Consider the following 26,246-nt stretch of genomic DNA (forward strand, 5'->3'; position numbering starts at 1 on the left):
CAGTCACCCCCAGCTGCCCTCCTGCCCCAGTCACCCCCAGCTGCCCGCCTGCAGACGAGTTATGGTCAGAGAAGTCTTCATGATGCTGCGCCAGATGGAGAAGAAAGCAAAAAGTTAGCGACAGCAATTCGAGAAGACGTCACCTGTGAGTCATTAGTAACTGCACTGTAATCACTTCTATAGTGTGCAGAGCCTGTGTACCATTGGGGTCTCAATGGGTCAGTGTATTGTTTGCGGTAGTGTACTGACACAGCCCTGCGGTCACTACAGTACACTAACCCAAACTTTTAAACTAGGACCCAACTACAAGAGCTGCAGGCACTACAACTCCCAGCATATCATGAGGGCTGTAGACTGTCAGTAAATGCTGGGAGTTGTAGTGCCTGCAGCTGTTGTAGTTGGGTCCTAGGTGCATTATACACCGGAGGCTTTGTGGGAGATCAGAATACAGAGATCTGTGGGGGCTCAGGGGTCACGTCCCTGCACTGAGCCCCCACAGATCTATGTATTCTGATTTCCCACAACGCCTCCAGGACCCAACTACAACAGCTGCAGGCACTACAACTCCCAGAACAGTCTGCAGCCCTCAGGATATGCTGGGAGTTGTAGTGCCTGCAGCTGCTGTAGTTGGGTCCTAGGTGCATCATACACTGGATGCTTTGTGGCATATCAGAATACATAGATCTGTGGGGGCTCAGTGCAGGGAAGTGACCCCAGAACATCACTAATAAGATATAGGGGGAGATGTTTTTGTTCTATCCCCTATTAGTGCTGTTCTGGGGTCACTTCCCTGCACTGAGCCCCCACAGATCTATGTATTCTTATGTGCCACAAAGCATCCAGTGTATGATGCACCTAGGATCCAACTACAACAGCTGCAGGCACTACAACTCCCAGCATGTACTGACAGTCTGCAGCCCTCAGGATATGCTGGGAGTTGTAGTAAAGTAGTACAATCCTATGATAACTGCGGCTGTAGACAGATGTTTTGCTGGACCTTCAGGGCTGATGGTTGTCACCCACAGATTGCAGCCACCAGGAGACTCTGCACACAGTGATTTATTAAAGGGTTGTCCTCTCAGAGACTACAACTCCCAGCATACCCTGAGAGCTGTATAAATGGAGGGTGTTCTGAGATTTGTCACAGATACAGATGAATTCAGGAAAGAAGCGGGTCAGCATGGCGTGTCTCACTGGTTGTATATTGGTGGCTCCAGGTACCCCAGTCCAACACTGGACAGAACCAGTCCCCAAACTAAGATGTCCCCGGCCTCCTTCCTTCCTCCATCACGTCTGTTTGATGAGAACAGCGGGCATCAAGCAGAGCGGCACCCAAGTGCCAGGGTATATACCATGCATGTACAGCAACGTGGGGGGGGGGGGCACCTCTGCGTGCAAAGTGCCTAGGGCAGCATGAACTCTAAATACAAACCTGCTCACCGCCATGTATTCGCTATCACTGGCTTGGGTGAGCTAAACTAGTCTGCCTGGGGGGGGGGGGGGGTGATTTGTATATGCTCACTAACATGGAACAGCCTCATTATATTAGCCTTATCAACATTCTATGTTAGTGAGCATACCGGGGAGGGGATATTGGTGAACATATACAAATCAAACAGCCCCCCCCCCCAGACCCTCAAAATTCAATAACCCCAAACGGGGCATTGCCTAGTACTCAACAGCATTCTGAATACAGGGGAACCCCTACCCCACTCTTGTATAAGTTTTAGTCTCCATCATAATGAGCCCCGCTGGGCTTGTAGACACGCTATAAATTGTACGTTGCAAGGGTGAGTATAATGCACTGCATACAGAGCACAAGAGACAGCTATACAAGTAAGTGTCTGTATGGTGACATTTACATTGCACCTTGTTCACATTTAGTTTCTACAATTTTATAACTGTATAACAGAGATTACATTTTAAGCCACTGGGAAAATGGGGAATATGAGCCAGTTCTCTAGAATTAATCTGAACCAAATTATACCTCCCAGCAAGGCGTGGGGCCAACACACAATTTTTTTAATTTTTTTTATTAATGTGGGGGGCCCAGACACTTTGGTTGTATGGGGCCCCGAAATTCCTGATGGCGGCCCTGGGTGTGCAATAAAGAGTGTAAGCAAATTGATTGATCTTGCCCATCATCTAGTTTTACAGCATTCTCACCTATGGGACCTCCCAGGAGGAGTGTATTGGGTCTGTGGAAGGAACGCCTACAAATGGCTCCCTGTGGGGATAAATGGTACCTGTACAGTGGTAAGATTGACACCTGCTACCTTTATAGTACAGACTGACGACCTCCCAATAGGTAAGATCCCTAGACATTCACTGACAAAAAGGGCCAAGGACAATAAACCGCGACACAATGGAAGACCTCATCTAGTACAGATGTCAGCGGCCAACAAATTTTTTAGTACTTTATTTCTGTATCCTATGGTGATGCAAACTTGGGACAAATTAGTTGAAGCCACAGACTATTTAGATGATCAGATATTTGACATACTGGATATACTCAACACCTCAGTAGCAGTGCAGAGGCAACTTATGGTAGTTATTAACCAGCACACTGTGGTGCTTGATTTTCTGACTGCTGCTCAAGGGGGGATGTGTCAGGTAGTTGGCCCTACATGTTGTCATTATGTAAATGATCAGGGAATAGTGCAAATCACAGCAGGACTGGATAAAATTGCACAACTAAGGAAAAAACATGATGAGATGATTTCGGCAGACCAGGATAAATGGTGGTCAGGGGCATTAGCTAGCTTAAATCCTGCAAATTGGTTCAATGGTATGGGAGGATGGTTCATGGGAATACTACAAACTGTTTTTAAGATCATGTTGTTTCTTTTATTGGTCTACTGTGTAATCAAAGGATTATGCTGTTGTTGTCAACAAGTTACAAAGACTAAATCTTATACTCTATAAGTAATGATGTTTGTTTCTTTTCCTTCTAGATTGGCGTTATGATGAGGAAATCTCTTGGAGGAGGATATGCCCATGTGGCTCTAGGTGATGGTGTTGGACCCAGAAGCATCCGCACCCTGACAACCCGCGGTCAGAGAGTGTTTAGGGTACATACTGGGATTTAATCCTGTCCAGGACCCAGATTTCTTCATCATCGCCAAAAAGGGGGGACTGAGAGGAATGAGTTAATCCATCCAAAGTTTGAAGGAAGATATAACAGGATAAAATAGAAGAAAAATAAATTCTTTTCTCATGAACTTTCCTACTTGACTGAATCCTGTTCAAGGACATACAGCTGGTCCACCGTCTGTTCCCAGCAGATAATAAATGTTATTTTAGAATTCACATTCTCGTAAGCAGATAACAAATGTTTTTGAGCATCCTTATGTATGTATCAACATCCTTATGTAAACAATTTTAATTGAACATTTAATCTTATTGTATATCCATATCTGTCAAAATATATCCGTAGTTATTCGTTTTTTTGAAGTTGATGACGTGCATAGTGTATGACTTTGCATTTTACATTCATATCCATTGGTTTTTCCTGTATAAATAAAGGTGGGTTCTCAGAGATGGGGAACACACCAGACTTGTTTGCAAGATACGTAGTCTGTGTCCTCATTCTAAGTGCATGGTGTGGGAGAGGGGATCCGGACCCATTCTCCAACTCAATTAGGAAACAGCCAACAACAGTAGGCCTTCTTTGGGAAGGCACCTCGACATAGGGCATAGACACTCTAGGCCACGCCAATTTGACACAGGGCTGCAGGTTTAAAAGTTGTTCTTTAGGACAATAACTGCATCTGGTTATAAGCTTTGCAAAAAAAATAAAGGGTTCCGTAACTAACCAGATTTTTTGCAAAGTTCATAAGAAATCTCAGGTTCTTGAACTTCGGTTCGCTCATCTCTACTTGCAGGGGACATAAGAGTGCTGTTATACTTATATACTTATAGGTGGTCTGGACTATGGCATGTGCGGTGGAGCAGGGCAGGTAAGTATATCAGCACTATGTCGCTCACAGCCCCAGCGGCATCATGAAATAGATATTCCCACTAGACAACCCCTTTAAGTTCAGTAGAATTGGTATCTGGGTATCCATAGCCTACAGATTGTTTGGGTGTTGGAACAATAAAGGATTAAAATGGAATACACATCTTCTTATACAGGTATATTAGGCTGGGAATGGCAATATTTCTTCTTCTGATAACAGAATCAAAGTTAAAGCCATAGCAGTTATTCAGTGGCAACTCTAGAATATTTTTGCAGATCATCTAAAATCTGTCATAAGTGATTATATAGATCCGTTCACATTCACTCATGTGCCTTTGCACTCTATTAGATCAGTTGCCTATTTTTAAACCTGTTTTCCCCATTTCCTTGAAGTCTGAGCACTTGTATGCTGGCGGTTTCATATCTATCTATGGAATGTGGAGAAACTTCACTTTTCCTAACAAACCCAGTTCCCTCAACCTACAACTGGTCTGTACTGACAACCAGGGAAACTAGATAGTTCAGCCTTAAAATAATCATCCATTTGTTCATTTGTGTTATACACATTGTATGGGTTTACAGTATACTTACTGCAGTTACTGGTAAGAAGAAGCGAAGGACTGAAGCTGTCCATAGACAGGATGAAGACAATAAAAAATGTCAGTTTCCCCACTGACATCTTGTTGGCTCCACTGAACAAGAATGTTAATGGTATGGCAGGGAAGACGAGTGCCTGCCAAACATGTTTAGTGCAACATTGCTCAAGGCAACTTGTAGGATCATATAGGGAGTCAACATCACCATATGTTATTGGTGGATCCTGATAATAAATCTCTGATCTGTCAACATCTTAGGGGACTGACATCCATTCTTGGGGGAAGTGGGGAAAAAATGAATCACGTTGGATGACTTTTCTATTTTCTTATATATTTTATTCTACAGGAGATAAGTTGAACAGAGGTAGTTGGCATTTATTGCTCATTCCTTAGGCTAGAATTAGACCAGACGTTTTTTCCGAGAAAATGCCACTAAATGTATGGTGTTTCTCCAAGTCGGAAATGCTGTGGTCATGTTCACTGAGGGTTAATGGGAAAAAAAATTAAATGCAATGATTACCGTACTTGATGTTTTTAGCTATGGGGGGTTTCAGGCCAGTTTTTAGAAATCGCAGTACACCTGCTTTGTGTTTTTCCTCAAATACATTGGCATTTTTCCCCATAGATATCTATAGGGGTTAACAACGCCAGGAAAAAAAAACATCATGTCTATATGAATATTGACAATTTTTTCTGGTATTTTTTCCTCAGTTCTTCAAAAGAAAAATACTGAAATCGCATATCTAGTTCTAAAAACTAACAAACATGGAATTAAACACCAGTCCACCACTATAAACAGAGAACAGGTAATAAAGGAAAGACGGAGATTTCTCCTACTTTCAAATCTATTCCTGGCTTTGGCATCCCTTAGGGTCCTATTCCACAAAGCGATTTTTCAACGATTAACGATCTCAAACAACCGCTATGGCAAACGACCTGAAATCATTCACCCAATTACACGGAACGATGATCGTTACTTATGATTGTTCTTGCGGTCATCCTGTCGTTGCTACTGAGAATGACCGAAAAACGTCCATTCTTTACTGCAGGGGCGGCATTGAAGTCAATGCAATGCCGCCCACTGTGTTCACACATTGGTAACCCCTTAATATTTACGTCCTGCGGCGACCCCGCTGTAAACCGCAGCGGTCCCGGGTGCAGCATGTAGCCCAGGACTGTGGCTATTAGCGGGAACAGTCCAATCGCCGTATACTTACTCAATTGCTTATACAGTATACTTACTCAATTGCTGTAGACCACGGCCGCCATCTCGGGTCGATGTCATCTTTGGGAGGCCAGCCGAACCGCTCCAGCCGTCCCTCATGCCGGCCTCCCTCTGCCGCATCATCAGCTGCTCAGCCACGATTGGCTGAGCATAACTATACTTACTATGTGTAGTTATGTATAGTTAACTAAACATAACTATGTATAACTTTGTAATGTGTGTTATTTAGTGAATAAATGTTAATCGACGCACTACCACTTTAATTTAACGCTCGTTCTTTAGAACGGGCGTTAAAATAATGTACCTGCCTATTATTTCAGTATGCTGTTAAATGAACAGTGTCTGGAAATAGCTGTCCACACGGCCGCCACACTATGCATTAAAGGGGTAGTGCGGCGCTAAAAAATTATTCACAGAATAACACACATTACAAAGTTATACAACTTTGTAATGTATGTTATGTCTGTGAATCGCCGCGTCATCAGCTGCTCAGCCGCGATTGGCTGAGCATAACTGTGCACAGCCAATCGCGGCTGAGCACAGTTATGACGTGGCGGAGGGGGAAGGCGGCAGTGATTCGGCCGGCCGGCCAAAGATGACGTTTGGCACAAGATGGAGGACATGCGCAACATGGATCAGGTAATGTATAATGCACCAACACTTCCGGGTACATGTGCGGGGGTGGTGGGACACGGGGAAGGAGGCGATTCACAGACATAACATACATTACAAAGTTGTATAACTTTGTAATGTGTGTTATTCTGTGAATAATTTTTTAGCGCCGCACTACCCCTTTAAGGTGAATGGTTAGTTGATTGGCGGGCACAGCCGACAGTGCCTGCAAGTCAATTGTAAAGAAAAAAAAAAAAAAGTGACATGTCCCATGTGCTCTCCCATAGGTGGACTATGACACACTGAGACAGGCGGAATTCCACCCGTCTTACTCAGTGTGAACATACCCTTAGTATGTAATTACAGCCAGATTTTCCTCCCCTGAGCATAACCTTACATTTATCAGTGCTGAACCCCACAGCATTATCCTGTAGGCACCAAACCCTACAGCCGGACAGGTAACATTCTCTTGGCATTCACCAAACCCAGATTTGCCCATCAGACTCCAAATAAAGAAGAGTGGTTCCTTGCTCCACAGAACAGTGCAGAGTGCAGATGCTTGTAAAGCTGTTATACACCTGTGGCAATAGACCTGAATTCAATGACTAAGCTGGGAGCCAATACTTTGGCCCATGTTATGTATGTCTGCTAATTCCCCATTGAGCTGTGATAGCTGGAGATATGTATGAAGCCGATAGCCGGCCACTAGAAGCCATGTTCAGGCTGTGAGGTGTTCCTATGGGGGAGGATCTCCTCCTCGTAGAGGTCATATGAAGGACATGGTACTTCTCTGCAGCCCATAATCCACATGTTTTCCTGGCAGACAGCGCGGATCAGCTGCTGAAGGTCACTGGCGGGGTCACTAATAAACTTGTGAGGCACAGGAGGAGTGACAGGAGCCGCACAGCGACTTTTCGCTTCCTCAAGGTCGCACACAAGGTCGTTTCAGTCGGCACCAATGTAAGCGGCAGTATTCCCTATGTCTGCGCCTGCACACTCACACACACGTCTATGTACAGCCCCAGCTGTTATTATTACTATGTTACCCATTATAACCCTCCTAGAATATACAATGAAGCCGCCCGGCCACTCAGCGCAGCCCACACGACGCGGCTCCAATGCCGGCCGCTTACTAGCTAAGCAGTGCGGCTGCTGAGCATGCGAGGCCCCGCCCCTTCCCTGCTTGTCACCAGCTGGAGGAGGGACCCAGTGTAGGAAGTGTGTCTGTGTGTGAGTGTGTGACACGGAGTGTGTGTGAGTGTGTGTGTGTCCTCTGCTGCGTCCTACACAACTGTGTGTGTGTGTACACGGCCGCCGGCGGGGCACACATGTCCGGGGAAGACCGCAGCGGCGCTCAGCACCTTATTCACACCCGGCGTGCACGACAGTAGTGAGTGAGTGTGCAAGACCGGGGCCAGGACGGCGCAATGACAACAGGAGCCTGACGTGAGTTTACAGCCGGACTGTACACAAGTCTATATGGTGGTGAGGGAGGAGGGCTGTGCACATCTGTATACTGTAACATTCTATCTGTATACTGTAGCATTCTGCCTATGTTTGATATAACATTTATAAACACACTAGATACAGTGTCATGTGATCAGTATTTGTATAACATCCCTTTAGGAAAATGTCTCCCTGCACCAAACTTTAAGTTCTAGGGATATTATGGAAGTTTAGATGTGGGATTGTACGAGCGACACGTTCCCTATAAATTGTGAGACATTTCCATGTGTCGCAAGACATTTAAAGTGGATCTGGTGCAGTAGTAGAGATATGCTACTTATTTACATTGCCCTGGCCTCCTTATATAGCCATGTTATATAGAACATTCCTATAGACAGAATATATATATATATATATATATATATATATATATATATAATGTCATTGCTATAGACAGACAACATTGTCTATAGTAATACTACCAGGGCATGATGGGAGTTGTAGTACAGCGACAGCTGGAGAGCCGCTGATCGGTTTGTTTAGCTGTATGTAAGTGTGTTTATTACCACTAGACGGTAGATTACATTACCATGATAGAAACTTTAAGACTCTGCCCAACATGGATCCAGCTGTTTCCTTCCCTTTTCTTATGAAGTGCACTCATAGATCCTATACAGCATGTGATGACTGTGTTATCCTTCTATAGGGCGATCTCTCTTCTCTTGGAGACGTGCAGTGACTTTGAGCCAAGGTCATTGGGATTTTGGAGACGTGGGTCAATGTCTGTGGCTGCAGCGCAGGGCTCTGGTTAGATACGAGCAGATAGAGACGGCTCATGTGCTCTAGCTATAAATGTAGGCACTGAATATAATGCTATAGAAGAATGGATGTGACTTTTGCAATACTTGCTTGTACTTTATGGACTATGATTTAAGAAACAGATCTGTGGGCATTATCCAGGACTAGAATAACATAGCTGCTTTCTTCTGGAAACAGCACCACTCCTATCTTCAGTCTGTGGGTGGTATTGCAGCTCAGTTCCCCTGAAGTGGATGGGGCACAGTTGTAATACCAGACACAACCTGATGACGTGTGGAGTTGTGTTTTTTTTTTTTTTTTTTTTGGAAATGCAATGTTTCTAGTCCTGGATAACCTCTTTAACCTCTAAATGCCAAATCCCTGTAAAGTCCTTGAATTGTCCTCTTCTGTCAAGGTTTTTAACTTATTTAGCTATTAAAGGGGTATTTCCATCTGTGCATGCCTGCATAGGGGATAAAATGCCGATTGGTGGGGTTTAACCCTCTGGGGTCCCCACCAACCCATAGAATGGAGAGAGGTTGTACCCCATCCTGAGGGACACTTTACTTCCATTCTCTGAATCTGTGGGGGTCCTAGTGATCAGCATGTTTTTTTTTAATAGTATGTATAGGGGATAATTGACTATGATGGGTTGTTTCTATACCTGGAAAAGTTGGATGAATACTGTCACTATCCTATCTTTGTTAATTCTGCACTGCCATTCAGGTGCTGGGTGACCCTTGATAGTAGATTTTTTGTTAACATGATAGAGAAGGACATCTCAAGGTCTAAGGGCGTTTTACAGGAACGTTTGCTAACCCTCCCAGTAAGGATCCAGTAGAGCTGTATTCCCCCACCTGTGGCCGTCCAGCTACAGAACTACAACTCTCCTAATGCAGGGCGATGGTCGGAAGGATAATGGGAGCTGTAGTTTTGCAACAGCTGGAAAGCCACAGGTTTGGGAACACTGCAGTAGAAAATACAAGGGCCTATAAATTGTTTTCCCCATAGTCATGTCCTGTGTTTTTTCTGTCTACAGATGTCCTTTTTCCTGTAACAACCATCAGCCAAGACCAGCCAACCACCTGTCGACAAAGGGTGTCTGACCCACAGCAGCGGGCGAAGTAGTGTTGCCTTCATGTGTGTCTTCTTGTGAGTGCCCACCATAGCATGTTCTCCGTATTCAGTATTGGTTTATGACAGTGTGTGTACTGATTCTAAATGCACTTTATGGTTTATGGACTCAGGAACTGCGCTCAGTGAGCCGAGATATAGTAGAGAATGAGGGGGAGGGGTACAGGTCAAAGGTTAAACTGACCAGTTGTTACCTTCTACTCTTCCTGTACTGATGCTTTATTACTATTTTCTACTTCTATAGTCTTTTCCCCTTTATAATTTTAGTCCTTTTTGACCTTCTGGTCCCTCCCGCACCTAATGTAACCTTCCCATGTTATCAGCTACTTGTCTCGTCCAGTTGTATCTCTCTGCTCCAGCTTTTTACCCCTTGTTTTCTGAAAACAAATCCTGGCAATATACAGCCCTTGCCCGATTTATCTCCTGTATAAGCCATCAACATAGTTGTGTTGCTACAACGGTGCTACTGTTCCTGTCCTTTACACCCTGAGGTTATTGCTAAACCAGTCTAACTAAACACTGTGCGTGAGGCCGAACAGGAGCAAAGGTCACTATCTCTCCTTGGTTGCCTGTCATTTACCTCCTCTGACTTTTTTTTTTCTTTTTTTTTCCTCTGGCTTGGAATAGATTTGTACGAAATGATCTCATATAGTTTCTTTTTATTCTGTGACTAGCTGCGGGTGCTTTGTCTCCAGTCGTCTTAGTGATTTGTTCCTTAATAGTTAGTGGCCGCTCTGCCTGCCCTGAACAATGTACAATAGAAGTCCTGACATTCCTCTACAACCGGCTGCTACCTGACTATGGCTTTCTTGAGTTTCCGGAGTCACGAGTTTGCATTTACAGTACTTATCGGCTATTATTCTATTACCTGTGGCATGATCCCTGCGTTGGTCTTACCAGAAGGTGTCCACAAGGTACAGGTACCCACAGACATTAGGCTACTTGCTATGTATTTTGGAAATTTTAGGAGACTGCTGTTTGCTTCTGTTCTGTTTCCAAAATTGGGTCTGTCTGTCTGTCCTTTCTTCTTAAACCAAACTTAGACATTGGCCAATATCATTGTACAGCACACAACCTAAGTGGTGTCTGTCCAGCTTCCTGTCTGCACGGTCTAATCCATAACAAGAGTCAATAAAACTGGCCATAAACGTTACAGTTGGCCAAACATTCTGGTTTTGGTGGGATCGGCCAAAGAGCTAAGTTGTGTGGTGGCCTCCCCACAGATGATGTTGGAGAGAAGGACTGGCCATGTTTGATTTCAGCGAGCCCAACACTTTTGTTCTTGGGAGAGAGAAGCCACTGTGAGACGTATTAGGCAGCAGTTGGGTAATTGCTATTATTATGGCTCCTATATTAGTTCATTCCTGCATAGAAATCCCTGTGCAACACCATTTAGGACCCTCAGAAAGCTGGGTGACCTTTCAGGAAGTTTTGACAGCTATATTGATATCACACAGTTTTGCCAAGGCCAGCTATAATTAAAGGGGAATTATCTGCTGGTTAGATGAATCTAACCCGCTGATAGCTCCCTATTGAGCACAGGGTGCTAAGGATGAAGATATCTCTTGCCTTCATCCTCGGCACCGTTAGGGTGGGTTCATACTGAGGAATTCTCGCAGATAAACTCAGCGGTATTCCGCAGTATGTCCTCGCGCACGGCCGCTCGCCTTTCCACCGGCTCCATAGACACCATTCTATGGGCCGGCGTATTCTGCTATCTGCCGAAAGAAGTGACATGTCACTTCTTTCGGCAGATAGCGGAATACGCCGGCCCATAGAATGGTGTCTATGGAGCCGGCGGAAAGGCGCGCGGCCGTGCGCGCGGACAGCCAACGGAATTCCACGGAGCTTATCCGCGAGAATTCCATAGTGTGAACCCACCCTTATAATGTAATCCTGTGTCTAGTAAGGCTGTTTGAAGCACTGCCGAGCCCCCAGAGGGCCAGGGAAGGGGATTACACAGAATGACTTTAAAAACTGAATGGATACAGTGCTGAGGATAAAAGTAATAGGCATATCTTCAACCTCAGCACCCTGTGCGCAGTAGGGAGCTAACACCAGGTTAAATTAGTTTAACCTGCTGATAGTTCCCCTTTAAGAAATTGCTCAATAGAGATTTACACGACATTTACACAAAGTTTTAACGCCTTAAGGACATATGCCGTAGCAGTATGTCATGGGAGCCTGTCACTTAAAGGGGCACTCCAGCCGGGGGGGGGGGATTCAGGGAAACAACGTCCACTTATCTCCCCGATTCCAGCGGCACATCCTGCATCGCGGCACTCTGGTCCCCGGCCATTTCAATACGTCTCAGGTCCGCTCAGCCAGTCAGTGACAGAGGCGGGATCTGAGCGGACTTGAAATGGATCCCGCCTCCGACACTGACTGGCTGAGCGGACCTGAGACGTCGCGTCTCGTGCCCGCGTCAGGCACCAGGAAGCGGTCGGGGACCGGAGCGCCACGATGCGGGACCCGCCGCTGGAACCGGGGAGGTGAGTGGACATCGTTTCCCTCAGCCACCTCATCCCCGCTCCCAGGAAAAAAATGCCCCCCCCCCCCCCCCCCGCCGGAGTACCCCTTTAAGGACCCATGTTGTACCAATACGCCAATAGGTCCGGAGGCTCTGTGAAGTGAGTTCAGGAGCGAGGGCCTGTCTGTTAATGATAAGACAGTGAGGGCCCGTTCACACTACAGAATCTGCACAGAGAACTTCCTGCGGATTCCAACAGATTTTGCAACGCTAATCCCCAGCTGCCTAAAGATGTGCTGGTTGTTTAGTGTCTCAAAACCTGGTGACAAGTACTAAGTTATACCATGGACCAGAGATGATAAACCCATCACAGGGAGTTTTGCTCAAGAGGGTTGTCCCATTAAGAAAACTAAACCTAGAGTCTAAACTTATGAGAAAATAAACATATTTCACATGTACAAGCATTTCTGAAAATGTCCTGTTATGAGAGACTTGTAACCCTCCATGTTTCTGCATTGTTTTGATAATCATACTATCCAGGCATGCTAATTTCAACTGAAATCCAGGAAGTACTGGCAGCTGGTCTCCACTGAGCCTGCAAGCCAGGGGGATTGTGGGAAAGTGTGTGCACTGCATGGTAATAACAGGGCAATAACACGGTTCAGAGAGGAGATGAGGACGTATGGGAGAAAACAGTAAAGCACTAAAGAAAACCCCACACATTTCTACTCCTTTGCATATACTGTATGTACTCATTTTACCAATTTGCTTCATAGGGCAGCACCTTAAAGAGGTTAATCAGTTGATTAAAACATGCTTGACTTGCACTTATCTCCAATAAACAGTATTAGGTTTACACAATGACGCCAAGAATGCTTATAATCTGGTCAAAAATACACCTACTTTATGTCAGTTTTTACATCATTTTACAACATTTAAATGGAAGCGTAACTATTACAGTGTGCATTTCTCCATGCTCTCTTTCTATGCAGACTGGAGAGTTCCATAGACATAGATTATCTATGTCATGTGACCTTATAGTTTGCGATCTAAAAACACTTATGACATCTCTCTATAACATATTAAAAGTTTTTTCTAGTGACAGTGACCCTTTTAATGCAAAAATTGGCACAGTTAAGACATCATGAAAAAAAATTGCAAAAATGTGTGCTTTATGCTATTTTATGCATGCATTAGTGGGTGTAAACATGGGAGAATAGGCAAATATAAAACTTTATATATTGCCCTCTAATGTAGTAAAGCAATAAAAGAAGTGTACTTGCCTCCCCCGCTTCACCGCTGCTGCAGCTGTCAGATCTTCTGTTTTACACTGTGGTCCCCATTGTGCCACCCCGCTCGCACACACTGCCCGCTCACTTCTGCGATTGATTGAGTTTGAAGCAGGACGTCAATGAAACAGGCAAAATGGGAGCGCAATGCAAATCGGAAGATTAACAACAGAGGAAATGCACTGCTGCCTACTTTCACAACTTGCTATATGACTCTCGCAATGTAGACACTGTGGCATAAACACCAATCCATATATCAGTGTTTATAGCAAAGTGAAATGAGAAGGGATGGTATGAATAGCACCCGCCGTTCTGCCTGCCGCATTTCAGAATGCCAGCTTTCTATCCATGGGACTTGTGTAATGGGATCACTTAGGAACTCCGGCTCCTGAATCTACAGTGATTTGTTTCTGCCTGTTTTATCAACTTGACAGCAGTCATCAGGGATGTACAATTACATATGATATGGATTGTATAACTCCCAGAGCCCTGCCAGGAGTTGTAATGTTGTGACCTACTGTATTCATGGAGTCTGCTGCATGTAAATATAGAGCAATAGACATAGTGCTAAAGTGTGCTAAAAATGACCTGTCATTATACATTATACAGACGCAAATAGACTTGTGGTGATAAAACATAGGACAACACATTGCTGCAAGTTTAAAAGCCAGTTCCACCACTCTAGGAGGCAGAATTGTAGACAAGGCAGCATGTTATGAAGCCACTAACAGGGAATGGCCACCATTACACCTAATAAAAGGGTAATATGCAAAAAAACAGCATGTGTGATTTCAGTTTTAGGCCATGTTCACACATGGCAAGACAGCGGCCATTCTTTGACACGGCCATGTAACATATGAGCCCCTGTTTGAGATGTTCAACGGGTTAACATCACTCCTTTTTAATTGGAATGCAAGCACATTTGGGTGTTCCTGCACCTCAATTAGCCATAGCAGACAATGTAAAGTACGGCTAGAGCTGTACGGTCTATTTTGTGCAACCGCTTTTTAATGAATAGCGGCCGCACAAAATAGACATAAGTTTTCTGTGCGGCTGCATGGAATCCAGGCCGGAGTGTATACAGTGTGTATACACTCCGGCTGGGATTACATAGTAGTTAATCGGCCGCTGTGATCGGCCGCTGTGATTAAACGATGGCCGTTGTTTAATTTAAAAAATACATAGTGGCCTGGTTCGTCCAAGTTAGGTATTACTGGCTCTCCAGTTCGTTTCATTTCCTTTTATTATGAGCCCTGTGGCCTATTCAACGGCTCGATCATCCAGAATATATAGGTATATTACTTAGATGAACATGCGCTGAACCGTTTTCTGTACCGTGCTCTGACTATACTTATTTGTTTATTTGTGTCTGTATATATTGAAAATGTCAATAAACTCAGAGTTAACATAAAAAATACATAGTGTGATCGAGGCCTTTATAGGGGTTATCCAGCCTCATAAAGCTCAGAGAGGCCATCATTAATAGATTGGTGATCAACTGTTTAATGAGGTTGCAACTATTAGTAGGAGTGGAGTGAAATACTACAGTGCTCTCCCATTTAAGTGAAGTAATAGCCAATGCTGCTAGTACTTTGCACCACTACTACTAATAGTGCAGTTGTACATGTACAAGTGCTGGTAGACATTGTAGCGGCCAACCTACAGATGGCAAATAGGTGGGAGTCGGGGAACCCACTGGTACTATTAGGCTGAATACCACCATTAAAGGGTTTGTCTTGGCATAGAAAAACCTGATCATTTTCTTCCCGGAATAGCACCTGTCCTGTCCACGGTTTAGGTGTGGTTTTGAAGATAAGTTCTACTGAACTGAACTATGTTACTATGAAGGGAATGGAGCTCGGTTATAATACCACACACAACATGGGGACAGAAGTGGTGCTGTATTTGCAAGAAAATAGCTGTGCTTTTTCTAATCCTTGGGAACCCTTTTAAGTTGTATAAACATTTCAGAAAGCTGTTGGTCAATAAGCATTTGGCGAACAGATTTCTCCTCCTGATACACACACACACACACACACACACACGCACAATTGGCTCAGCTGAGTATTCACATATTCTGAACAAGGAGAGGGGAGTAATGGTGCATTTACACAGACAGATTTATCTGACAGATTTTTTAAGCCAAAACCAGGAACAGACTATAAACAAAGAACAGATAATAAAGGAAACACTAAGATTCCTCATCTTTTCTAATCCATTCCTGGCTTTGGCTTAAAGAATCTGTCAGATAAATCTGTCTGTGTAAACGCACCATTAATCACTGCCAGAGACTACTCTAGTGGCACCTGATCTTCCCGAGAACAAAAAATCAAATGGGTTGAAATTCAACACACCTGATCCTTCTCTTACCCTGTCATCAGGAAAGAGTTGGCGACTACCATACATATTAAGAGGTTGTCTGATCCTGCAAAAATTGGTGGGTTCAGCTGACTTTAAAGGGGTATTATGTGAAGTAGAAAAAGTATTGCCTCTTCTGCTTTGTGATCCATTCTTACCATTTTTTCTTTGGTGAATGAGCATATTGTGGTTTTAAAGATCCGCAGCATGCCACTTTTTCCGCATCTTCAGCATGTAGTTGAGATTTGCAGAATCTTCTTCACTCACAGATTTGTGCAGGTAAAACTTGCAGCAGATAATATAAGGCAAGTAAAATCTGCAGCATGAATGAAGCCATGAATCTCCTGTATCTGGGGTAATGTGGCTTTCCATTGATCAGTACTGTTGCCTTGCAGTGCTGGTCTGATGTGGTCTGCTTGCTGACAGATTAACAGGACTATTGAATTACAGTCAATGTGGCTGAGGAATTAGATTCTCATAAAGGTTACCACATGATCTATGATTCCACTTGCTTGTTATTTCTGAATGATAACAAATGTTTATTTTTTCCTTCTTTCCACAGAACACTTCTTTATCATGTCTTCTCGTGACAGACGCCCTGATCTCTGTATAAAGGCAGAACCAGGGACCCCTGAAAGCATAGGACGCCGGAGTCCAAGTGGATCGAGTGATAGTAGTGGACATGGGCCTGAACCACAAGGTCCTCGCTGTTGCAGAGGTGGCGATGATGAACAAGAAGACACCCCTGGAAGGGGCAAATATGTCCTGAATTCTATCCCTAAAAGGCTCTGCCTGGTGTGTGGTGATGTGGCATCTGGATACCACTATGGAGTCGCTTCTTGTGAAGCTTGTAAAGCTTTCTTTAAACGCACTATACAAGGTGAGCCCACAAATAATAATTTTACCTGTTCCACTTGTCCCATTTTATCAGCTGCGGTCCTTTTCCAGTTATACATTTCTGTATAGAATGCAGATTATGACTGCCTTGTAGTTAATGATGGTAAATAAGTTTACATTGCGACATGCACTTTATGGTAACATGACAGCGGGCAGTTGACAGTCGATTCACAGGCATGTGCGCATCAACCTCATTCACTTTCAGTCACTTAAATGGATATAGCGCAACACTACAATCTATGACCATGCAATACGTACTCTAGATAAAGTCATTATGAAGGCCTCATACAGGTGCCTAGAAGTAGGTGATTGAGCTAAGACATTCACCCGGTAACGTACTTTTATTTGCATTTCCATTCACAGGCAACATTGAGTACAGTTGTCCTGCCACCAATGAGTGTGAAATCACCAAAAGAAGACGAAAGGCATGCCAAGCCTGCCGATTTACTAAGTGTCTTCGGGTGGGCATGCTCAAGGAAGGTGAGTGAAAATAAAAAAGTGAACTGGAATAGATATGTTAATATATGCAATATCTGAATGATGGTCAGCAGGTACTACATTTGACCTTTTTTATTTTGACTTGCAGGGGTGCGTTTAGACCGTGTAAGAGGGGGTCGGCAAAAATACAAGAGGAGACCAGAAGGAGACATCCTGCAATATACGCCAGGAGCACAACCATCCCAACAAAGTACAACAACTGTAGTCAAGAAACAAGGTAAGCATGTCTAATCTAAATTTCCCCTACACCTATTTAGTGACACGGTACATACAGCTTTCTTAAATGGACACTACACTTTCAACAAACTTTGCATGAAGCCATAGTACAAGTAAGGAACTTTGTAATAAATCTTATCAGAGAAAAATGCCTCTTTCTCCATTTCCCAGGCTACCTTACTGCTTAAACTCCCCTTAAACTCTTTATTCACCCTGCCAAAACTATTTGGCAACCTGAAGGCAGATCAGCCCACTGAGGGATCGGGTTAGAGCAGCCCATACAGGTCAGTTCAGGGGGGGGGGGGTTTGAGACTGCAGTGAGATGACCTTAGGAATGTTATATCTCATTTTAGTGCCTTACTGCTCTATAATGTCCTCCATGCTGATCCATCATAAAGGGTTGTGCTCTTCCAACTAGCTCAGCAGCAACTGAAAATTATTGGTAATGCCTGCATAGTGGAAAACTGGTGAAAATGCCAAGTAATATAATGGCCATAAATACTTTCATTGTTCATGAACACATAACATATTCTGAAAGGCTTCTTAAAAGTATAGGTACACTTTGATACATTATACATAATATATTGAGAGATATGTTCTTATTATGTGACTCCTTATCAAGTTGCCCGGAAACCTTCACACAGGAGTAAAAACAATTCTATAGTCCTGCCGCGCTTGCTGTATCTCTTCCAAGCCCTTCCGGTTACGGTCCCCCTGTCCTACTTCAGGCAACTATCTACACTCCTCACTAACTTTGTCTGGGCACACAAGCAACCTCGCCTCGCCAAATCAGTGCTATACCGCCCGAAAGTAAAGGGAGGTCTGGCTCTCCCTAATCTTTCTCAATACCAGGCAGCGGCACACCTGACTCGAGTAATTGACTGGCACCGTCACGCCCCCACTAAGTTGTGGGTTGGCCTGGAAATGGCACTCTCCCCAATCCCATTGTTGGCAGCCCCATGGATACCAGCTTCTGCACGCTTCGTCGGCTCTCATCCCACTATCGCTCCCACACTGAAGATGTGCCATAAGCACCTTTCCGCGGGCTTCCTGGCCCCCCATCCCTCCCCCCTGTTTCCTATCTTGGGCAACCCTGCCTTCCCGACTAGCTTGGAGGACCCGATCTTCCGAACCTGGTCGCGATCTGGCACCTTTCGAGCCTCCGCTTTCCTTCAGGGCTCGGCATGGCGATCCCTTACTGACCTTAGGGACCTCTCTGAGCCGGCCCCTCTAGGATTCTGGAGGGCCCTGCAACTTCACCACTTCCTCTCCTCGCTACCGAACCCTTCTGGCTTTGCTCGCCCCTCTACGTCCTTCGAAACCCTCTGTTTGGGCTCTGGCTCTCTCAGACACTCCCTCTCTATTCTCTACACTCTGTTGGGCTCCCCCCCGGAACAACCGCCACCCCCCTTTCTCACTGCATGGGAGGAAGACTTGGGCATTTCCCTATCGGCGGCCCAGGTTGACAGGGTCTTTACCTGTACCCACTCCAGCTCTATCTCCTCGCGCCTCCAAGAGGCGGGTTACAAACTACTCTCCCGGAGGTATCGGGTCCCCACTCGCCTCCACCGGATGTTCCCGGACGTCCCGCCACTGTGCTGGAGAAATTGCAGCGAGGAAGGCACTCTATTACACACCTTCTGGAGTTGCCCCGTATTGGCACCTTTCTGGAGGGAGGTGTGGCGTATCTCCTCTACTTTCACGGACCGCCAGCTCCCCTTCTCCCCGGCGCTTTTTCTCCTGCACATTGCGGATATACCTCTCAAGTCCTACCGCCGCTCTGTCCTTCGGCACCTGATTAATGCGGCCCGAGCCTGTATCCCGGTCCTCTGGCGCCGACCTGATCCTCCCAGCATAGCTATGTGGATCCGAAAAGTCGAAGATCTCACGGCCCAGTTGCACGGACACAACGCAAAGTTTTTTCGGACGTGGTTCTATTGGGATCAATTCACCGAGACAGATGAGTACAGGACCCTGCTGGCTCAGTGAGGAGCGACCCTGCCTGTCCCACCCCCTCTCCCCCCCTTATGTTCTCTTCCTCTTTTTCGTTCTGCCTTTGCTTTCTCATCTTTAGCCCTTACTTTAGTGGTCTCCCATAGTGGTTCCCTTGTGGGGCCCCCAACAGTGCAGCTGTACGCCCTGGGCTCTTGGCCCCTCGGGCAAGACCTCCCCTACAGGGAGCTGTGTGGTGTAAAGTGCCCCTCCACATCTATATATATATGAGATGTTTCCGTTCTTGGGGTTTAAACAAGTTCGCCCTCTACTTATCATGGTCCCGCCCTTAGGGGCGTGGTGTGTACCCCTGCTTTTGGTTTGTTTGTTTCCATTGTTTTCTGCTGTGGTTTTTATGTGAAATGTTTGGAAAATTTAATAAAATTGAGAATTAAAAAAAAAAAAAACAATTCTATAAGCAGGTTGCACTGCACTAATGTACTGTAAGGTGCTGTCTAATGTGCACAGAATTGAGCATATTAATAGCTGACACTCTCTGCCTTTGTTTCTTTCATGGTGATCATTAATATAATGCAGTTCCATATCTATAATGCTTTTAGGTATATCTTGCTGTCAGCTTGTTTTCTATGTGAGGTTATTAAAATGTGGAAATATATTCATTTAGTAGACTGACCTTTTTATCTGTTCTTTAGCTCCAGTGAACACCGTAGTCTCACATCTGCTGGTGGCAGAGCCAGATAAGCTGTTTGCTATGCCAGACCCATCACTTCCTGATGGCTACTTGAAGTCCATGAGCACACTGTGCGACCTCGCAGATCGAGAGATTGTCATTATTATCAGCTGGGCCAAAAACATCCCAGGTACTTGAGTAGTTGTATCTCTGACTGTGTATGATGATACACCTCATGATTTACTATGATACTGTTATAGGCTGAATCTTTTTGTTCCTTTTTTTTCTTCGGTTATATGTAAATAAAACCGTACATGCCATAGCCTAGCGCTTCTTGGTCCCATCTGGACACAAGGAAGTGCTCCTCGGCCAATCAGTTGCTGCAGCAGTGACCTGCCTCAGCCAATGATTGGCTGCACAGGCATGTACTTGTGTCCAAATGGATCAGGAACTGAGCGCTGTCAGAATGGCGGCAGCAGCAGCAGGGGATCCTGACATCTCTCTTTAATAAAGTAAAAATGCTGGATAACCCCTTTAAGTCGCAGTGGCACATAGCCCAGGTTCAGAACTGCTTAGTCACATAACTACATTACATGATTGAAAAAACATAACATTTCCCGGAAGAGTTTGCTGTGGTGTTCATAAATATTCCTTTAGTATTGGAAGATCTCTAAAGTTAATTTAAAATGAATTCCCATAAACCTTCCATGACACTTGATGATGATCTGCTTATTTAAATAGGATGTGGTATACATTGAGTAGTTGTTCAGTCAGTATTTACTCTCCTACAGGTTTCTCTTCCCTTTCCTTATCGGACCAGATGAGTCTCCTGCAGAGTGTCTGGATGGAGGTTCTCCTTTTGGGAGTTGTCTTCCGCTCCCTTCCATATGAAGATGAAGTTGTGTTTGCTGAGGATTTTGTGTTGGACGAGGAGTCCTCCCATTCTGCACGCCTGTCTGACCTCTGCTCCTGCATCCTTCACCTGGTGCGCAAGTATCGGGCTTTACGCGTGGAAAGAGAGGAATACGTCATGTTAAAAGCTCTCACCCTTACTAATTCAGGTGGGTTGTGTTGTGTCCTCTATTGTTAACTTCCAGTTTTAGAGGGAGTCCACATGTTATGGTCCTAGTTTTGAAACAGATACTTCAATTGTGGCTTCAGCCTAAGAGATCTAGTGTTAGGGAGATGAGTGGATACACTGAGGGTCCACATAGATGCTCTGTTATAGACATTACTTCAGTTTTGAGGAAAGAAATTCTAAGGGAATGTCTGCCTTATAAACACCATGGCATTTTTCATTCAAGCTTCCTGACAGTTTCTTCTATAACTATATAATGGTTGGAGCTAAGTCCTCTGCATAGGGTTAAAGGATTAAAGGTTCTTTTCAAGCTTATAATCCATCAATAGTAGTGCAGAGTATTCCTAATTAATTACAATAGGTAAGTCAAAATCCTCAGCAAATCTGTGACGCACACATATATATATATATATATATATATATATATATATATATATTTTTTTTTTTAGTAATATCTCCCCTCCCCCATTTCTTTGTAGACTCTGTGCACATTGAAGACCCTGATGCAGTCTTACGTCTCCGTGACGCTTTGCAAGAAGCACTCAGTGAGTACGAATCAAGTCGCCACCCTGAGGAACCCTGCCGTGACGGGAAATTGCTTCTTACACTCCCTTTACTGCGCCAGACTGCTGGCAGAGTCCTCCAGCACTTCCATGCCCTACGAGAAGAAGGGACCGTCCCTATGCACAAGCTTTTCCTAGAGATGCTGGAAGCCATGATGGATTGAGAGGGATGAAAATACCATGTACTTTCCTTGCGATGACCCAGGGGATGCAAGCTGGGACTACATTATGAATGTATAGGACGAGCAATCCAAGCAATTTTATTTTCAATGCACATATTCTTCCTGTAATGCATTATAGACTGCTAAGGAAGATACTACAGATTTGGTGCAGGCATGTATGCAATATGATGTGGATATACATGGACACTGGCAAACATAGCGAGAAGATATATGTTCAAGAATGAGCTATGTGGCATCAAAGTGTTAGTTATTTTATTTAATTTAGCAAAATGCTGATATCCTATGGTAGGATAAGCCATAGGAAGAGAAAAGGGGAGTCCTTCCATCCCTCAGACATATTCTTGAGCCATAACTTTCTCCCATAAGCAATAGGGCGCATCACAAAGTTACTGGATGATAACTTGGTGCTATGTGTCCCTCTTTTTCTCTTACTGTTCATTGTTGTGTATGATTTTACACTATAGTTTGTTTTTCCTTTCTGCCCAAGTGACAATCTCCCTAGTATGTCGGTTTGGAATCTAACATTTGTTTGTTCTTCTACAAGGAGGAAACATTTTGTTTAATAGTTAAGTTCTATAACACTATCGGTAATGGCAGGTGCTATCTGCAGGATGTAACTTAAAGGTGCACTTTTATTTTTTAGAAAACTTATGTTTGCTCATGTGTAATACTTAATATGAGAAGTACTGCAAATGGTGCATACTTATGGCTACATTTGGTGCATTCCTTATTGAACCTATACATAAGGTATTACAAAATAAGTTAGGCTTATGTCTACTGTAAAATGTAGTGGCATGGATTGTGCTATATATACCATTCTACTACATGGTTTGTTCCAAAGATCTTAAAAATCCCAGCCATGCTAGAATGCATGCAACTTTTCCTGCATTGTTTATCCCCTAGTCACAAGGATAGGTGAGAACTGTGTGATTGCTGGAGGTCCATCCACCCAGGATCCTCAGCAATCACAAGAACGGAGATCTGTATGGCGGCAATGTGCTTGTATGACTGATGATCTATGCACTGCTACGATATGGACAGAAATTGTGACCTATCTTGTGGCTATGTGATACATCATTTTACCACCACTTCTGGGCAGCTATATGTCACTGTGGGCAATAAGTGTTAATAAAGCCAGTCATTGACGGGCAATCCTAAAAAAAAACTTTTAACACATTAAATCATGTATATTCATTGTAGATAAGCAGGCTGTCCCAGTAATGTTATCACATTGTATACTATAGTTCATATGGCATTGTGCCTGTTTATGCCCCATCTCAGTTCCCCTGTTTTCTTCACCACACTATTGGGCTGAACAATATTTGTGGAAATCATTGGAGGGATCAGGCTTGCAGCAAAGTAAAAAATTTGTGTGTGTAATATATATATATATATATATATATATATATCATCTCACGACAACCCATAAGCACAAAGGTGTCCTGTTATGACTTGATGTATAGACAGACCAAAATATAGCTATACAACCTAAAAGCATTATAACACCAGCTGTCAGTTTGGTTCAACAAAACCTGCAGTCAGGCCAGGACTTGCCATATATTCTGCCAGTGTGAAACTACCCTAAGGTCAAGGCTACTCTGCGACTTTTTATAGCAAAGCAAGATTTAATTTTTAAACTATTAAGTAACATCTGTTTTCTACATTACATGTAGTTCAATGTATTACTTTGGTTGCAGCAGCATTGCTAAAATTGATATCTTGTAGCAATACAAAAAGTTGTAGTGTAGCCCCGGGCTATCTTTATTTTGCATCAGTTTTTGTAAGCCAGTACCAGGAGCGGGCCTAAAACACAGAAGAGGTACACAGTTTTCAAAGATACTTTTTGTGTGTTTATAGCCTGAGCAAGTAGAGCTGCAGTGTACAGCATGGAGAGCAAGTGTATCTGTCAGTACTGCGCACGACCCACTGATCTAATTGGGATTGTGTACATTACCGACCTGACTTGGACACCTCCATAGATATCCAAATTTCCGGTGGCAAATGGATTGCACGTCACACCGGGTCCAGACTTTATGACAGGTACACTTTAAAGAGCTCTTAATAAAGAGTAAAGCATCCAGCAAGTGCTAAAGGGGTTATCCAGGATTACAAAAACAGCACATCTGTCCCCAGGTTGTGTGGTGTTATTTTTAGCTCCATTCACGTCAATGGAACTGAGCTTCAATACCATACTCAGACCGAGGACAAGAGCGATGCTGTTTCGGAAAGAAATCAGCAATGTTTCTCTAATGCCGGAGTATCCAGCCTTGTATCATTGATGGACTCTCCTTGGAATAGGCCATCAATATTAGATTGGCAGAGATCCGACTCCAAGCTGCCACAACAATCATCCAATTTGCATAGAATGCCAAAAATGATCCTAAGGGCCCTATTCCACCGGACGATTATCGTTCAGATTATCGTTAAATCTAAACAATAATTGTTCGGTTGAAATGCAGTTAACGATTAACGACTGAACGAGAAATGGTTGATCGCTTTATAAGACCTGGACCTATTTTTATCGTTGCTCGTTCGCAAAATGTTCGCATTGAATAAGACATAGTTCGGTCGTTCGCAATAGATACGAACGCAATAGCGAATAAATAGCGAAGAAAAAACTATCGCAATTACGATCATAAGTAACGATTATCGCTCCATGGAAATGAGTGAACGTTTTCAGGTCTTTCGCAATAGCGGTCATTTGAGATCTTTAACGATTATGCAAACAATAATTGCCCGGTGGAATAGGGCTCTTAGAATGGTCTCCAAAAACTCAAAGCTCATTTTGCTTGTAAAAGCTTGCTTGCTTGCTTTTTAGCCTTATAGGCCACATATGTCTTAAAACACACAGGTATTAAGGCCTGGTACATTAATTATTCATGAAAGCATATGATCAGATCTGAAAAGCTGACGTGACCTACTATTACTGAGGAAGGGAAGGACATAATGCATTTAATAGGGTGAGCACTGCAGTGAGACGATGTAGACTGTCTAGCTTAGTACTAAACTAATACATATATCTTTTGCAGAAATTGAAAATTAGAACTATACAGAGCTGTGAAATATGGTGTACTCGCCACATTACATCTGTGATAGTGGTTTCAGTATATACCAGTAGGGATTTTAGAGGGTTTCTCTGGCCAAATGGTTAGTTAGGAGGAAGATCAGAAACAATGTTAAAAAAATGTTGTTTTACTGAAAGAGTCATAAAACAGACTTCTAGCAGATGTGGTTGGTAAATCCACAGTAATAGTGAATAAAGCATGCCCAATATAAACCTACATTTATACAAAGAAAAAAAATGAGAACAGAAAAAATGGACCATGTGGTATTGACTGCCATCAATCTTTTATATTGCTATAATGACCTGTCACTACTCCTGACATCTCTGAGTAAATAGTTGTATTCCCTAAAAATAAAATAACAATGTTGGGGAAATCTCTTCTTAGAGCTCTAATTCCTCCTTCTCAGAGGAACGTATCTCCACCTAGTCTAATATAGTCCAACTGGACAGTGTCAGAGGGCAGGGACGTGCCCCCGACTATTAACACATAGATGGCTGTTTAGTCATACAGGAATAAAAGTGGGAGTAATAGAGGAGCAGCACAACAAACTTCTAATATTACTTCTAATCATTTTCTCCCAGTATTAATAAATGTGCTCAATTACTTATCTCCCAAAAAAGGGCCAAAGTGTAAAATACCATTCAGTGTATAAGAACGAATATATGCAGACAAACGACGAGCTGCGTTTTCTATATAAATACATTCACACAGAATGTAGGACTTATATTGGGGAGCTCTGGCAGCCTGATACATACATCCTGCCTTTTTCTTGACTTATTATGTGTGGGTCCGCTTCTCCCTGGCTACAGGACAACACATAGCTGCACTGTGCTCCACTTTCTTCCCTACCAGTTACACTACATGCTGCTGTGCTTCTAGTATTCTGGGTATAGCCCCTATATTACTGATATTGTCGTCTCTGTGTTAAGTACATTTTGTTCTCTATCATCCATATTGTTATATCTCTGTATTTGCTTTGCAGTTCGGTTCCTGTTACACAAATAATTGTGGGTGCCCCCTCCTTCTGTATACAGCCAATAGAATAGTGTGCTTATGTAATATACCTCATTGCTTATAAACATATATACATACTTACAGACCATTGTATACGATTAAAGGCTCTTATGGGCCTGAACCGCAATAAATATCAGGGAGATTTTCATGTTGTGCTGATCATTTGTGTAAATCCAATCCTAAAATTCCGAGAGGATGAGATGCCCCCCTCCAAAAAAAAAAAT

General features: G+C 43.7%; 1 protein-coding gene across 2 annotated transcripts; it reads left to right on the forward strand.

The window, feature by feature from the left end:
* The first annotated feature begins 7,578 nt into the window (after positions 1 to 7,578).
* ESRRA (estrogen related receptor alpha) lies at positions 7,579 to 26,168 on the forward strand. Of its 2 annotated transcripts, none has more exons than XM_069965465.1 (8): positions 7,579 to 7,837; positions 9,675 to 9,787; positions 16,449 to 16,766; positions 17,147 to 17,263; positions 17,370 to 17,498; positions 20,143 to 20,310; positions 20,912 to 21,181; positions 21,678 to 26,168. In XM_069965465.1, the coding sequence occupies exons 3-8, from the start codon at positions 16,463 to 16,465 to the stop codon at positions 21,923 to 21,925; spliced, it is 1,236 nt and encodes a 411-aa protein (XP_069821566.1). In that variant the 5' UTR covers positions 7,579 to 7,837; positions 9,675 to 9,787; positions 16,449 to 16,462; the 3' UTR covers positions 21,926 to 26,168. The 2 variants fall into 2 exon arrangements, with proteins under 2 accessions (XP_069821566.1, XP_069821567.1); XM_069965466.1 differs by lacking the exon at positions 7,579 to 7,837 and adding an exon at positions 8,552 to 8,691.
* The last annotated feature ends 78 nt before the right edge of the window (positions 26,169 to 26,246 follow it).

The sequence above is a fragment of the Dendropsophus ebraccatus genome, chromosome 4 (assembly GCF_027789765.1).
Source record: "Dendropsophus ebraccatus isolate aDenEbr1 chromosome 4, aDenEbr1.pat, whole genome shotgun sequence".
In the NCBI taxonomy this organism is placed as follows: Eukaryota; Metazoa; Chordata; class Amphibia; order Anura; family Hylidae; genus Dendropsophus; species Dendropsophus ebraccatus.